Source organism: Pelophylax lessonae, assembly GCF_965119305.1.
Source record: "Pelophylax lessonae genome assembly, chromosome: 5".
Classification (NCBI taxonomy): Eukaryota; Metazoa; Chordata; class Amphibia; order Anura; family Ranidae; genus Pelophylax; species Pelophylax lessonae.
The window spans coordinates 416286549-416303423 of record NC_138772.1 but is presented as its reverse complement, the minus strand read 5'-3'; the positions used below and the strand labels follow the sequence as shown (position 1 = coordinate 416303423).

General features: G+C 41.9%; 1 protein-coding gene across 1 annotated transcript in view; it reads right to left on the bottom strand.

The window, feature by feature from the left end:
• SPIDR (scaffold protein involved in DNA repair) overlaps nucleotides 1–16875 on the bottom strand; it is a 1142289-nt gene that overhangs the window by 117119 nt on the left and 1008295 nt on the right. Inside the window, exon 12 of the mRNA XM_082258691.1 lies at nucleotides 13369–13456. Within this exon, the coding sequence (XP_082114817.1) occupies nucleotides 13369–13456 (88 nt within the window). The remainder of the gene's footprint in view (nucleotides 1–13368; nucleotides 13457–16875) is intronic.

The following is a 16875-nucleotide window of genomic DNA, read 5'->3' as shown; positions in this document are numbered from 1 at the left end:
CGGAATTCTTGCATTGTATAATTTTTTATTTTTTCAGAGATTTCTTTATCTTGTGCAGTTCGTTTACGTTCAGGATCATAAATATGTTTGTATGTTAGATTCCTAGCAAACATATAAATGTCTTTTATTGTGTCATATTTGTCCAACGAAGCTGATGGACAGAAGGTAAGGCCCAGTTCTAACACTTCCACCTCTTGTGAGGATAGTTGATAGGGAGTGAGGTTGATAATAGAAAATTTTAAGTGGGTAGATTGAGTGTCGTGTTCAATTGAAAATTTGAAGTTTGTGCCTGTGATGCTGAAAAGTGAGAATCCAAAGTCGTTTGTCTTTGTGTACCTACATAAGGTGTGGTGGTTGATAGTGTATTGGTCAGCGGGGCAAGCGAACTTGCTCCTAGGGATGAAGTGTGAGGGTTGGGTGGTCCAACAGGTGAAGGAGTGATGGGGTTGGTAGTGGATGGCTCTAGCATTTGTATAGCTTGGAGGGCCAAACCTCCAAGATATGGATCTTGGGTGTCCAGGGCCTCATGTGTTGTGATATTGTTTAGTTTAGATGTGGGTCACGCCCGTGAGCAGGCACCTAGACCTCTACCACAGATTCAACCCAAAAAAAGCACGCTTTTATGTCCTGGATGTGATCCCCCAGGACCCACGAGGGGGCAACTGGGACAAAAGAATTCTCCAGAGGGAAACCATCTGGATTGAACGTCTCAATGCCACCGTTAGACCGGGTTTGAATGAAACCCAATCTTACAGATCATTTTTATAAATCATGCATTTCTTAATGATCTAAGATAAAACTCTTTTCCGCCTTCGTTACTGTTTGTCATCTGTGGAGGGTGGGATGGGTGTCGGCTTGCCTGGCGTGACCATCTTTCCACCCCCTGTTTCTTTTTCAGCCCCGCCCCCCCCCCTCCCTTTGTGTCTTTTACCCCTAATCGTCCTTTACTAATCATTAGAAGAATTATTATCGCATCATATGAAACCCAATGAATGTCCATGTGCTGACCCTATGCCTCTTCGATATGTATGAGAATCATAATTTCCAAACTTAGCTTTTCATATGTTTAAAAGCTATTGAGGGTAGTGTCCTCAATTTTTGGGCCTAACAGCTCTAATCCTTCCATTTTTTAAGCACCAAATTGCCTGGGTGCTAGATACACCATTATTATTATTTTCCTTTTTTTTCCTTTATCAACATATTCTATTTATCTCTTTTTCTCTTTTCTCTTCTTTTAGAATATAATACATTATTATATTCTTGGTTCTTCTTGTTTTTATTACTCTTTGTTAACTATTGATGTATATTTTTTCTGTAATTATTACTCAGATCAATGTATTTCTGTTATTATGTATTTGCAGATGCTTTGTATCTAAGTGTGCCATGCTAGTAACCTCTGGGGGCGCTGTGGGACGCTAGAGTTTTCAGCCAATCCGGTGATATATGTGCGGCCTGGTAAGCCACAGTGGACTTCCGCTCCCAGGAGCATCGTTTTCTGTGGCACCAGATCAGACTTTCTGGAGCCTGTCAGCTCTGAGAGTCTGACCTACCCTCTCGGAGCGTTACGAGTGGCCGTAGCGGAGTCACTTCCGCCTACGCCGCATCGTCACTTCCGGGGGGTGTGGCCGGGGTGGCGACGTCGATCTGACGAACCGCCCGGGACCCACGCCATAAAAGGGCGCCATACAAGCGTCCGAGTATGGCGGCGGTTCCCCATCCGGGGAGGACATCTATGACGGAATTTGGCTCAACAGGGTAAGCCGACAAACCTATATCTTCGCTATCTTTTGGATTATGCACACCAGTTTACTTACAACTTTGTCTTTAATCCTTTCTCAATTCAACAGTGTCTGCCACTTACAAGGCAGGTTTAATTTATCCTTATCTTAACAAAGTATTCTGCAGGATCGGTGAGCATGTTTAATTATTAGAGAGCCCCCAATACACTCGTATGTAACTATTGGTGATTTTCAAACTGTCTTGAAACATGCATGGACTACCACCGCTGGGCTCATTGAGAGTAATGCGGTACTAAAAGCAATTTTTCTAATCCATTATACACTCAAGGCTGAATAATGTTGCACCTCATATGAGGGAATCAAGTATCCTATGTTTTTGCTTGTATGGAGACTTGGGACCATACAAGCGACCTATACCTAGGCAATTACTCTTTTGGAACTCTTCTCAAAAAAACCCCTAATTATTGCGGTATATGATGACATAAAGTATAAGCTCCCTCCCTGTGATTGGTATATGTCCATGCATCTTTCTTCAATGGGTTTCTTCCTTTTTTATATACAAACAACTCTATCCTCACCTATCTGTGTATCAACATGCACCGGGTGTGGCTACTTTCTACCGATAATGGTTTGACATATTATAACTAGCGCACTTTCTATATCCAACCCAGATACAAACACACAGGAGCGTTTGTATTTATACTCCTTGTGAACATCGGCTCCCCCATTTATGAGCTCAGTGACCGTCTTTTAGTCCTCCTCGTTACAGTACCAAATAAGTTCAGAATATACACTGTACAGGTATGTTCATATCCTATACAGATATGTTTTCTCTATCATTTATATATACTGATGCCTAAAAAATAGTGTTATCTATTTCATACGGTGTGTGTCCCCACATGTGTCCCAATGGCTGTCCTCTTGCCTCCCCACCGAGCCCCCCCCCCCTGATGGCTAGAACAGTAATATCATATGTGTGAAATGCCTTTTCTTCTACATTGACATTGTATATCACATATAAAATGCATTATTCTCATTTATGGAATATGTAGTAAACAATACATTCTGTTTCCTTAAAATTACTTATGTTTTTACACAGACAAAACAATTATTAAGCTCCAGACGAAGCTTTCACCGAGAAGGCGAAACATGTTGAGCAAACTGTCATGAGTAATGTATACCATGTATTTACTGTAAACTTCAGCCGACCCTGCTGACTGGCACCCTGAGCATCGAGGTGTCCGCCGGCAGCCTCTGTCTGCTTTGAAGTATATTACATTGGATGTATGCATAATACAACTTGTTCTGTACACAACTGTTTCTATACTATATGAAGGTCTAGTACCTCATGCAAGATTATATCTGATACTGTCGACCGTTTTCTGGTCCTATGTTCAATGTAGATTTCTTTCATCTGCTTGTATCACTAGATGCTTTTAAAGTGTTTGTTTAATAAAAAGCAATTTTATGAAAATTTAGTGCCCGAAATCCTTGTCTCCCAACCTTTCCATATCCAATGATTTAAATGTAGGATAGGGGCCTCTTCAGACGATATATATAATGACCCAGACTGCTGCTGTCTGGTGAGTCATGTGTTTTTGGCAACTTTAAAAAGGGTTCCTGCGCTACTTTGGTCCGACTTCAATATCAGAGTGTAAAAAGTCACATTAAGTTGGATTAAATTCAGACTGAAGTTGCAAGGCAAAGTTGGTTTCAGAAGTCGCACGACTTTCATGTCGGAGCAGTGTGAACCTGGGCTCAGGGTGTCTCCATTCTATTGAAGGAGCAACAGAAAACACTTTTTGACAGCAACATTTGCCAGTCTGGGAAGAGAGTAGTGTTAGATCCCCTAGCAGATTTAGATAGACTTGAAAAACATACTAGCCAAACTCCAGCTAACACATTTTCAGCGGTTACACCAACAGTTTTTTTTATTTTCCTTTTGGGATAAAGCTTTTACATACAGTAAAGCCTTAGGCTGGCCATACACTATACAATGTTCTTATTCAATTTCCTTTAGATTTACCTTAAACTATGTAGTGCAAGGGCATGCATGATTGCATACAAATTGAAAGTGTTTAGGTCTGACTCTATATTACATGGTTTTGGTAAATCTAAAGGAAAGTTGAACAAGAAAATTGTATAGTGTATGGCCTGCCTAAGATTGAGAGTAACTTGGTTTGAGAGCATTTTGCAAGACAAGCAAAAATTTTTAACAAATTTTGACTTGATAAACAAGCAATGTCTTGATATACAAGTAGCGTCATGTCACAACTGAGTATAAAAGAGAAGAGAGGCGCTTCTAAGTGTAGCAATATGGTTACATTTAATGAAGGTACAACATTTAGCAAATAACATGGTTGATGATTAAAACAGGCACATCTAAGTATACAGGCATCCGGGGTAAAGCTGTCCACATACACCATCCTTCGCACCGCCATCAATGTCATTCCTTTGGCACTGGGCTCCAAGCCTGGCTTTCAGATCGCTCTACTGCAGGGTAGTCCTCCCAATCACGATTGCAGACTGACGGCAGTGAGAGCCAGCGCTGCGGAGGATGGTCTATGTGGACAGGTTTACCCTGGATGCTTGCATACTTAGCGCCCATTCAGACTGGAGGGACACGACTTGCTGGGGCGACCTGTGAAGTCGCGGTGCACGACTTGCAGGGACTTCATATAATTGAAGTCAATGCAAGTCGCCTCCAGGTCGCCCCAAAGTAGTACAGGACCCTTTTTCTAAGTCGGAGCGACTTGTGTCGCTCCTATACTATTCAATGGCGAGCGAGTGACCGCGACTTGTCAGGCGACCAAGTAGCCTGACAAGTCGCGCTAGTGCGAATGGACCCTTAGATGTCCCCGTTTTAATTATCAACCATGTGAGTTGCTAAATATTGAACCTTCATTAAATGTAAGCATATTGCTACACTTAGAAGCGCCTCTCTTCTTTTTTATACTCTGTAGCTCCTGCTGTATTTTGCGTCTAATCTTCTTCTGGAGGCTGCCATTTGTGGATGGACATTTTATGGTTATCACATTACTATAATCTTTTTATATGGACTATAAACTGAAGTACTTATGAAAAATGGTTGTTGAACAAATCATCTGAGTTTCCATTATTTCTTATTGGGGAAATTCATTTTGATATAAGAGGATTTGGATTACAAACATATTTCCGGAACGGATTTTGCTCGCAATCCAAGGTTTTACTGTATATGAATAAAAGAGGACCATTGTAAGTACCTATCAGTGGTAAATGGTTTGTCTCAGTGCCGTTTCACATTTCTGCGATCACAGAGATTGCATGTAATTCAGAGCGCACTGCTCCTAAAATTACATGCGATCTCTGTGCGGTGCAAATTCAGCCATACAGTTTGTATGGCTGAATTCGCACCGCAATCGCACCTAACTCGCACAGGACCCTTTTTTTGGTCCGCATCAGAATCGGATCGCATGGTGGTTCACACTAGTGCGATCCAATTCTGTGCGAACTTTCAGATCACACTGCGATATGCGATCTGATCTGGGGGTGTCGTTAACATGTAATGGACACCCCCAGCGTATCGCATATGGCAGTGTGAACTGCCAGGGGTGCGGATGCGATGCTGGAACACGCTGTATATTTGCAGCGTTCCCGCAACGCAGAAATGTGAACCAGCACTCAACCTTCTGCAACTTTGTTTGGAGACCTTGGACTGTTAGGTTGAAAAATAACAGATTTACTGGCCAGATACGGATCAGGTGAAAATATTGTATATAAAAGTCGAAAATAAAAGTCAAATGCAGCCATTACATTGGTAAGCTGCAATATATGTAATTTTTATTTTTGGGTTTAAAACCACATTAAGGGATAAGTTATGGGCCATTTTACACATTTCATATGCAGTGACTTGCATTTCTGATGCCTGGTAATGTGCAGGTCCATGCACAGTTTTGTGTGCTTTATATGGTTTGTCTTCTATAATGCAGATGGTATAACAATATTGCATCATGCTTGTTTTTTGTAGGTATAGCCCATATTTCAACTTACCTGCTTGATGGACAAAAAAAAAAAAAAACACCATGCCTTTTTTTTTTGCAATTTGTTTCAATTAAAATGCACACAAGCAAACGGAAAATTGTGGTGTGGACCTAAGTGTTAATAGCTTGTTTTAAGGGTTATGAGTTAAAGGAGGTAGAGAAATAAGGTGTAATACTAACTTTAAACCTCACTTTAGTACTCTCCTTTTCTGCCTCTGGGTTGTGGACGATCCCTCATCACCCTCCTGTACAATGCAAGGCTATTAGTCTCAGGGGATATACTTGATATCCTCAGTGAGCAGGGGATATACTTGATATCCTCAGTGAGCAACCACCAACTTTTGAGTCTTAGCAAAGAGGCTTTGGGGGATTGAACACATATAGAAGGAGCTTGGAACAAGGTATTACATTTTATTACTCTGCTCCTAGACTCAACAAGCCTTTAACCCCTGGAGTGTGGATGCCCACTGCAAGGGTAATTTCCAAGGAGATAAAAATAAAAACAGAGGACAGGGGTGTGTCCTGGCTCTTGAGCAGTATGGCTGCACAATCCTCCACTGCCTTGATGCACAACATCACAACCTGCCAATTTTTACCTCCACAGAGAGGGAAAGAGCCCTGGTCATTAGTGCAGCATGACCTGAAGGAATCCACAGGCATTGGGTCCCCCTCGGCTCACAGACTTCTCTATGAAGCCGCAGCATGGAGCATGTCAAAATGGTGCTTGGTGAGCATGGCCGCTCTCCGCCACTGCTGCCTTCCTCATGAGCCTCCTCTGCAGATCAAGCCTTGGACATGGAGGAGTCCCCACAAGAAGCCTCCATCTCCCCATCTGACAGAGGTAAGAGAGCTGCAGCTTCCCCAGCCACCTGTCCCACTAAACTGCCCTTAGCAAAGAAACAGCACTGGGCTTCTATGCCTGCACAAGATTGTGAACAGGAGGAGAATTGTGCTGAATCTCTCTGTGCTTTCCCTGCTACTGATGCCCGAGCTACTAAAGCCACACTTAAATCTATGCTGCTCTCTCTCCAGACATGGCTGCAGAGAGAACTAAGGTCCTCATTTAACCATTTATCCACCAGAATAGACACTCTGGAGGATAGCTCTAATTACATGGAACACCAAATTTCTGGCATGGTAGCAGCCCATAACGAAGTAGGAGACACCCAGGAAATGCAAGCTGAAATTATTTGAAAGTTACAGTTGAAAGTGGCAGACCTAGAAGACAGGTCCTGCTGTAACAACATCAGATGTAGGGGGGTCCCTGAATTGGTCAAATAGCATGAGCTCATTCCCTACTTGAAACGGCTCTTTCTTAAGTTGATGCCCAACCTCTCACCCAGGAACCTACTCATTGACCGTGCACACAGGATTCCAAAAACAGGGCATCTCCTGGACACAGTCCATTTCTACCACATCAAAGACTTTTACAAATACTTACATATCAGATATGCTCTTAGGTCATCTTTATGGTTGACCTCCACCCTTCCTCAGGATCTCCTACAAATCTACGAACGCTCATCTTGCTCTACTGGATGGATCTCCAATATCTATAAGATCCTAACACCAAACCTCAAACATAAATGCTCCCAAACATGGAAAAATGGGAACATAGTCTTAACTTTACTAGGTTCAAGAATGGCATAACGCGGCATACAATCCCCTAAATTTCCCCACATGTCTCTCACAATGGGAATCAAGCCTACAAATTCTAAATGTTTGGTACTATAAGCCAGTGAAACTGTCCTGACTATACCCAACGCTTTTCAACTCATGCTGGAGGAACTGCAGCCTCCCGGGGACTATAGCTCATATATGGTGGTTCTGCCCAACACTTTCCTCATTTTGGAAGGACATTGACGCCCTAGTTGCATCAATCACTGAATTGAATACTGTAATTACTCCCCAACTCACTTTGCTATGAGTGGGGCTAAAGGAATGGCACGCACAGTACCATGCTATAATTACTCACATCCTAATTGCCGCACGACTTGTCATTGTCTGCAATTGGAAAAATACTCATGCCCCCCACTTCCCAGCAACTCATATCCATATTTAATCAACACATGCATATGGAATATATGCACGCTGCCTTCCACGGATTTCTCGGGCTCTCTTGTCCCAACGGGGAACTTGAGAATGCAGCTGGTGGTTCCGCCAGCTGACCACAGAGGTGATCGGGGACCACAATGGCTTTAATTATCTCTATAGTCTAAGAAACCCAAATCTACAAGCATTTCATCACATAAGTTTCGCCAGATAAAAACAGCACCTTTTTTACACTGGGAATGCATTTGATCACACTGACCTTGGTGTGGTCAGATGCGTTAGGGGAGATAGACTCCAGATTTCCCAGAAAAGAGTACTCATTACCTATTGTTATCACAGGGGATATTTACACTACCTGTGATACAATAAAAGTGATGAAAAAAAAAAAAATTAAAGGGACAGTGTAAAAATAAAATAAAAATGCTAAATAAATAATAATAATGAAAAAAAAAAAATTAAAGCACCCCTGTCTCCCCCAGCTCACACACAAAGGCGAACGCAAGCATTAGTCTCGTGTTGTATGTAAACAGAAATTGCACCATGCATGTGAGGCATCACCACGAACGTCAGATCGAGAGCTGTAATTCTAGCACTAGACATCCTGTGTAAATCAAAGTGGTAATCTTTAAAAGCTTTTAAATCATTGCCAATTAATATAAAAAATTTACACATTGTTCGCCGTTCCACGGGCACGTGCAATTTTTAAGCAGGTCATTTGGTATCCATTTACTCTGCACAAGGTTGTTTAACATATTGTGTTTTTGTGCATTAAAAAAAAAAATAAAAGTGTATTTTTTCCCCCAAAAATTTGAACAACTGCTGTGCAAATACTGTGTGACATTAATAATAGCAATACCCACCATTTTATTCTCTAGGGCCTCTGCTTAAAAAACAAAAATAAATATATATATAATGTTTGGGGGTTCAAAGTAATTTTCATGTTCATGTAAACAAAAAGGATCAGAAAAGGCTTGGTCTGAATTAAGTGGTTAGAAGAGTAGGTGTGGCATAAGCTTCTAATGTTAGGCATAAAATGCCGGGGCAGTTCAGACGCCCCCCAAATGACCCCAGCTATTTGCTAAGAGGCATATGGAGTGCATGAAAGATTTTATTTTTTCCACAAGTGTCTGAAAAATGACAACCTTTCTTTTCTTTTTTAACACAAAGTTCTCACTTAAAGTGATAGTAAAGTCTCGTTTTTTTTTTTTTTCCTATTAAAATAACAAACATGTTTTAATACTCATCTCCTCTGTGCAGTGGTTTTGCACAGGGCAGCCCAGATCCTCCTCTTCTCGGGTCCCTGACTGGAGCTCCTGGCCCCACCCTCCTGTTGAGTGCCCCTACAGCAAGCAGCTTGCTATGGGGGCACCCAAGCCAGGCTGCAGCTCCCTTTCACAAGGACACGGAGCTGCTGTTTGGCCCCACCCCCTCTCTCTCCTGCTGGCTGAGTTTGATTGACAGCAGCTGGAGCAAATAGCGACACTGCTGTGTCTCAATCAGGAGAGAGAATACCAGACTCCTGGGGCACTCGTGGACATCGCTGGATAGAGAGGGGGCTGCAAACAGAAGACTTTTTATCTTAATGCATAGAATGCATTAAGATAAAAAAAACTTCTGACTTTACAACTCCTAAAATTGTCAGTTAAAGTAGTGCAGTGCTGAATAGCAAAAAATGGCCTGGTCAGAAGGGGGGGGGGGGTTGTGTACATCTTCCAGAGGTCAGGAGGTTAATACCACTTCAATATATTGTGCATGAATCTACCAGCAACTGTGGATAGGAGAAAAGCAATCCCTTTCAAATGGAGGTTGTAGGAGAAATTTTCCTGAGCTTGACAACTTTTTTTTTTTTTTTTGCCAATGTTCTCGTGCAGGCAGCAGTATAAGGTAGACCATCATAGAGATAATAGTAATTAGCGGACTACAGCTTTTGCGATTCTAGCCAGGGACATTAATCATGCCCATTCAGGAGTTAAGAGAAAGTTGTTGACTAGATGTGCATTAAAGATCTGCATTTGGTGTACACATTTTTTTTTATTATTCATAGAACAAGCCAAGAAAAGGTCTATGCCAGGCTTTCTACATTGTAAGCAATTGGAAGAGGGGCTAAAACCCCCTGAGTGTGAGCAACGTGGCAAAAAAAGAGGGCTATATGATATTCTGTAATTTGCAGGTTGTGACTTTACCTATACACCAGGGTATTGGTAAACACTTTCTGTGGACAGTTGTAAAATTTGTATCTATCCGATAAGTCAACTAGATAAAAAGGAGTAGTTTAAGGGTTTTCTGTAGCAAGCACATACCCATGAATGTAGTATGTTTCCTAGGATTTGGATGTACTAGGATTTGAGATAGCTGATAATAGAGGAGACATAAGATCTTTTTCTGAGAAAAATAAATAAGCATTAAAAATAAATAGTTGATAGAGAGGCATGTTTTTCCATTACAAGACTGGATTTTAGGGGTTCTTGAGCAGTAGGATTAGTTACCATTCTCATAAATCAAATCCCATTGTTTTGCCAGTCTTTGTAGATGATGTTGCTTCTGAATTCTGGGATGTCAGGGTTTTTCCACATAGGTAGAAAAAGAAAGGAATGACTATTCAATAAGCATCAGCAAGTTATTTTGTACCAGGGTAACCCTGTTCCATATAGAAACAAATTCAGGGTACCTCCAGTGGAAGGATTTCTTTATGTACATATACTGTAAATAACACATGTAGCGGGGTTAAATATGCCTAAAAATACTGTTGATATGTGAGAAGGAATTAGGCTCCCTCTAGTGGTAGCTGCATGGAATTTCCCGGGCTGTGACTTCCTTTTTGGCCTGATGAAAAGACTACATCTCCCAGTGTGCATTGTAAGATCCAGGGTGCACGGCTGCACCGCACAGCTTTCTGGGGGAAGTTATTTAAAGGAAGGGAGGAGCCAAGCTCGGCCCTTCTGCGCTGGACTCCGAGGAACTAAGAAGCTGGAGCTGAGGACTGATGCTGGATATTAGGCCAAAGCCTCTAAGCCTGGAGTGACGACGTTGAACCGTCCCATCGCAAGCACGAGACACATTCCCGGAGCCCCTTACCGCTGTTCGCAGAGACCGGAGCCATCCACCAGAAAGACCACGCGAGGCTGATATCGAGCCAAAGGACTGAGATCGCAGTGGAGCGCGCGCAAGGGAAACTCCTGTGGTGAGAGGGCACTTGCCCAAAAAGACTGACTTTGTCTGATCAAGGAAGTGGCTTTACTTACATATAGCGATAGCGCAATAGAAGGTGATATACCCCGGGGTAGATTAGAATATCACTTCAGGACACTCTTAGACAATTAATAATAACTTTAAAGGAGCCGCCAGAGGCCTACCTCACTCACGGAAGTTACCGCTCAGCTACACAGACACCCTGCAGTGACAATCAACAGTCCACTGTTCTTTTTCTCTCTCTTGATCTTCATTCCTAATTTGGATTACAAATGAGCTCTATTCAATACTCTTGCTAGCGAAGACTCAAGAAGAAGAAGAAGGAAGAGGACTTTGGGGGAGGGACTCAGATAGGCCTACTTATCTGGTACTGTGTCTAGCATCAATGAGGGAGTAGTGTGGGGTATTTCTTTTATCTTTTAAAGCTGATTTAAGTGACCCATTTTATGGAACTGTGTTTTATTGTATCTCCCTTGTTCAATTTGATATACAGTAAATTAAGCTTTGGTTAATTACAATCCTGTGTGCTGTTCTATTGTGTCACCCAGAAGGACTACCACCAAGAAGGTAATAAGTCACTGTTGCATATTGAAGTATTGTATTCCAACCTGTGTATCCATTTGATAGTCCAGTCCTATTCTGGGTCAGTTGTGCCTGAGGAGGGATCGAGCCAGTTCTATAGGGTTGTTAGGCAGGGTGTAGACCCAATAACATAATCAGCAGCTCCTGCGGGGGTGGTGCTATACACATAGTAAATTTATATTGGATATAATTGTTTGTGTCTAAATTAAACCATGTATACATAGCGCTAGAGTCGGCTATCAGAACAGCTTTCAGCCTGGCTCCTTTTTGTGCTGTAAGGTCCATCCACTGTTAGAACCTCAGCTAATTCCTTAATTGCTGGTGGATTGCTATAGGATATGGAGGTTTGTTTTCTTGTCTGTATAAACTCCAAAAATGCTTTTAATCTTTTTTGAAATCATGTTTTAAAAGAATGAGAACTTGTAAGGTGTAGGAAAGTTATAGAGAAAATAATTTTAAATAGGTTTTGAGGGTTTACTTGATTGATTTTTAAGGACATGTGCAATGTTACTAATATATAGTTAGCTATAACTTAAAGAACAGTGAATTTTCAACAAACTTAGTGAATGAGGTAAAGCTATGTGAAAATTCCTTTGCAAGGAATATCCAATCACATGCAAGGAAAATTAAAAAATGAATTTAAAAAAATGACTAGATGATCAAAATCAGCACAATTTTACCTCATTCACTAAGCAAAGTGAAAATTTACTTTTCAAACTGAACATACTCTACTCCTTAATTAACCACTTCAGCTCCGGAAGGTTACCTCCTTAATGACCAGGCCATTTTTTGCGATTCGGAACTGCGTAATTTTAAAGAAAAATTGTGCAGTCATGCGACGCTGTACCCAAATACAATTGATGTAATTTTTTCCCACAAATAGAGCTTTCTTTTGGTGGTATTTGATCACCTCTGCGGTTTTTAGATTTTTCGCTATAAACAAAAAAAAGAGCGACAATTTAAAAAAAAAAAAACACAATATTTTTTTTACTTTCTGCTATACATTCCCAATACCACTCTAATAGGACTTAACCACAATGTATGTGGGACACTGAAGGCCTTTGGATGAATAAAAATATGATTATTATAAATTTTGCTGCATATTTTTGGATGAATATGAGCACACCAGTGTCAGCTACTAGCAGCAGACACCGTATAGTACATTGAGAAACAGTTTATATGAGCTTGTACTAAATTTTCTTTAAGACGACATGTCCTAAATTACACCTGGCAATGTACGTGGTAGAACATATGGTCATTTAATAGCTGGGTGGCTTTCAGACACTGGAAAAAAAAAAAACTGCAAAAAGTGGTACACATCTAAGCGAAATTCGTGAATCACTGCATCAGAAAATTGCATTGCGTCTTGCCTAAGAATATATAGAAATTGTAATAGAGCTTAGGTCAGCAGTTGTATTAGATTACTACATGTGGTGCAGGTAGGAACAAATGTACTTCTAATCAAAGTGAAAGGAATGTTTTGGATGGATAAAATAAAATTTTCTGAAGAAAAAAAAAAAAAATCCAAAGTTGTGCAGCAGAAAAGTAATTTCTATTGTTCCATATCTGAAATATCACTAATCTGTTTTTGCAAATTCACCTTGCAAGAGAAAGAAAACATCAAGGGCAATACATTTGCAGTGTTGTACAGGTAAGTAAAATATTAACACAAATCTAGGAAGTATGTTCAAGCTATTTTACGGATAATTATTTGCAATTCATGTAGTCATGCTTCGGGGCATGAACAGTGTGGCGCTTCATAGGAAGAAATGCCAAATCAATTCTCTCACCTGTCCTTGCTCTTGACTTTGTCCATGGATTTTTATGGGAGCCAATGGAGGCCACAGACTGTCAATCAAACTGAAGAGTCCCGGAGCCCTGCAAATATCTGTAGATATTATATCTATCGCAACACATTTTCACACAAACAAATTATAGCTATCCATAGATATTCAGAGGCTGCTCAGAGGTACAGGCAAGACTCAACCAAAGTTACATAATGCACAAGTTGTCCATACGTTCATATTTTTGCAATAGAATAGGAAAAAAAAAGGAGGCACATGCAGGCAATGTTCTCGTTGTTCGCTGGAGGTTTAGGTGCAAGGTTTAGTCCTGAACATAAATTTTAAAGTCTGTTGACGAAAGCATGTCTATATGGTGACAATGCCACAGTAGTTTTACTGTAGAATGGACAGTGCTGTCACTGAGCTGAAGGAGGTTGGGAATTCAATAGATCGACTTACATGATCAAAGTCTAATAAAGCGGTTACAGAGCAAACATATAAACAATAAATGTTGTGTGATTACTACTTACAGACTGTTACAAACATGTTATTTTCTTTTACAATACTGTAGTTTTGCCTTAGTATATAGGGGAGCAAATGATCACCAATGCCTCTACAGTGTTCAATTAATCAACTCACACTGCAAAAAATCGCAATAGACCGCACGAAAAATGGTGCATGCATTACTTTCGAAAAATGCGCTGTACCAAATTGCATGGTACCGTGGTACCATGGATGCTAGTGCCTGCAAATGTGCTGTGCTGGTGATCTATGTATAGGATGCCATTATCAATATATTGGCACCCACAGCAGATCACAAAGGCAGTGCATTTGAATGTTGAAACATGGGGGGCGTTGCCGGCCACGGGACTGAATGGAGGCAGAGTGAGCTAGCTCCCGTTCAGAGGCTCTGACAGAGGCGAAATTTAGCGACAGGAGTGTCCATCCACATTCCTTATCTGTGTGGTGCCCTGCCCCAGCACCAGGAGACAATGTCAAAAAGGCGTAACGCCCGCTCTGGCTCCCAGAAACTGACCGACTTCTACCCGCCAGTGGGAGACAGGCTGTCACAAGATGGGGGCGGCTCCCTCTCTCCTCACATAGCGGACAGAGCTTTCCCTGCGATGAGGAAGTCACACGGTGGCACTCTCCCTGTCAGTCAGCGTCCTCCCTGGGCAGATTATCGGTGAGTCATCTCCTCCAACATCACCTACAAAATGTAGTCCATCCAAGCAGAAGAAAGCCAGACCTAACCAGCCACTTCATAGCATACAGCCTGCATTTACCCTGCCCAGCATGAATAGCAATATGCGGCCATTAGAGGACTTTCCCTCCTCCTCCCAACCTGCCACTCAGTCTGAGCTAAAATATATGCTCCTCTCCCTGAAAGCTTCTATGCATACTGACATGTCTGCTTTGCTGCACTCTGTAACTGCAGCTGTACAAGATCTCTCAGTCAGAGTCTCCCATGCTGAAAATAAGATAAGTGACATTTGCCCACAATGATGTTGCAGACACCATCTCTGACCGTGACCAGGAAATGCAGCGCATATCGGCCAAATTAGCGGATCTTGAAGACTCAAGCTCGCGCCACAACATCAAATTTCGCGGCATCCCGGAAATGGTCGTTCAGCCCATGCTACATGAGTATTTAACTCAATTGCTGGCGGAACTACTCCCTTCAGCGACCACTATGGAGCTCCTCATAGATAGAGCACATAGAATTCCGAAACCATCATACGTAGCCGATTCCATCCCCAGGGATGTTCTGGCCCGCATAAACTTTTTCACCACTAAAGATAAGGCCATGACAGCAGCACGCAACAATCAGTCACTGTCTGAAAAATTTCACGGTGTGGCGCTATATGCTGACCTCTCAGCGGCTACTTTCAACACTAGGCGCCAATTTCTCACTTTGACAAAAGCGCTGCACAATCATAAAATCACTTTCCAATGGGGCAGACCTACCAAGCTGATAATAACTCATCAAGGCAGAAAGCATGTTGTCCACTCCCTTGACAAAGGCATTCAGCTCCTCAAGGAATGGAACATTATACCTCCCGACACCTCTATTCCTAACAAGACGGCACACTCCAAGCTCCAAATGGAATGGACATAAGGCAACCCGGGATGTGGTTACGACCGTCACTACACTTCAAACTTCACTTCTGGCGGAGGGTCTCACTCTACTAATGCCTCCACTCCTGTGCCTTTTCCACGAGCCGTTCGGCGGACTCTAAAAGGGCCCATTTTTCGACCCTTTGTTCACCCCCGTTGTTGCGAATCGGGGAATTTCGGATTCCCATTCGCCCATGTGGCTCAATTTTTGTTCTTTTTTTTTTTTTAGCCTTTTTTTTACTTTTTTCTCCCTCATCCCTTGTCTTCTCCTTATCTCCGCACAAGTCCAGGATCTTCTCTACCATTTCTACCAGGCGGGATTTCTTTATCCGGATCCTTCTGTATCTACAGATCTATGCCTCTGTTTTCTAACTATATTTACATTTCAGGGACTTTACAGCAGATGCTCTAAACTTCTGATGATCTCCACACTCAGAAATCCTAAGGTCAGTCCTCCACGGTGCACCACATCAACCACAAAGCTTATTTATGTACCCCCTGGGTCCTAAATTCATATAATTTAATCTGAAGGGCCTCAATAGCCCACATAAGCGCAAAGCCTTGCAGAAAGAACTATCAACCCTAAGAGGTGATGTGGTCTTTCTCCAAGAGACCCACTTTAGGCAATGCTCCACCCAACGCCTCCACCTAAAACATTTCAGCACTACCTACACAGCCAACGCAGACAAGAAGAGAGCTGGAGTTTTGATCGCCATTAAAGACTCGCTCCAATTCCACCTACATTCATCTACCATAGATACCAAGGGAAGATTCATAATCTTGGTATGTGACATTGACAATGTAACATACACTTTGGTAAATCTATAGGCTCCTAATGTGAAACAGATCCCTTTCCTGAAAAGACTTCTTAAGAAACTCTCTGCCCTACGCAGAGGTCACTTGATAATAGGGGGGTATTTTAATGCGGTGCCTGACCCCTCAATGGACACCACAACTCCCTCCAGAAGACCCTCGACATGCCTGTATTCTTTCTTTCATGAGAACAGTTTGTTTGACATCTGGAGGTGTTAACACACTGGTGAAAAGGATTATTCCTTCTACTCCAACCCCCATAAGTCATATTCAAGGATTTATGTGTGTTGTTGACCATTTTACCCTATCTTCTGTGACTTCCTCGGATATTGGAACCATTACCTGGTCAGATCAATTTCTGTTCAACTCTCTGGGGATGGTCCCCCCAAAAAGCCAGCCCTCTGGCGCCTCAATAACTAAGTGCTAGCCAAGCCACAACATAGCTTGACTCTTGCTAATTAATTGACACATTATTTTGAAACCAATGACTCCCCGGATGTGAGCTCTTTTACCATATGGTCGGCCCATAAAGCCTTTATGAGAGGCATACTAATTAATTTGGGGGCTGAAGAAAAAAGAAGA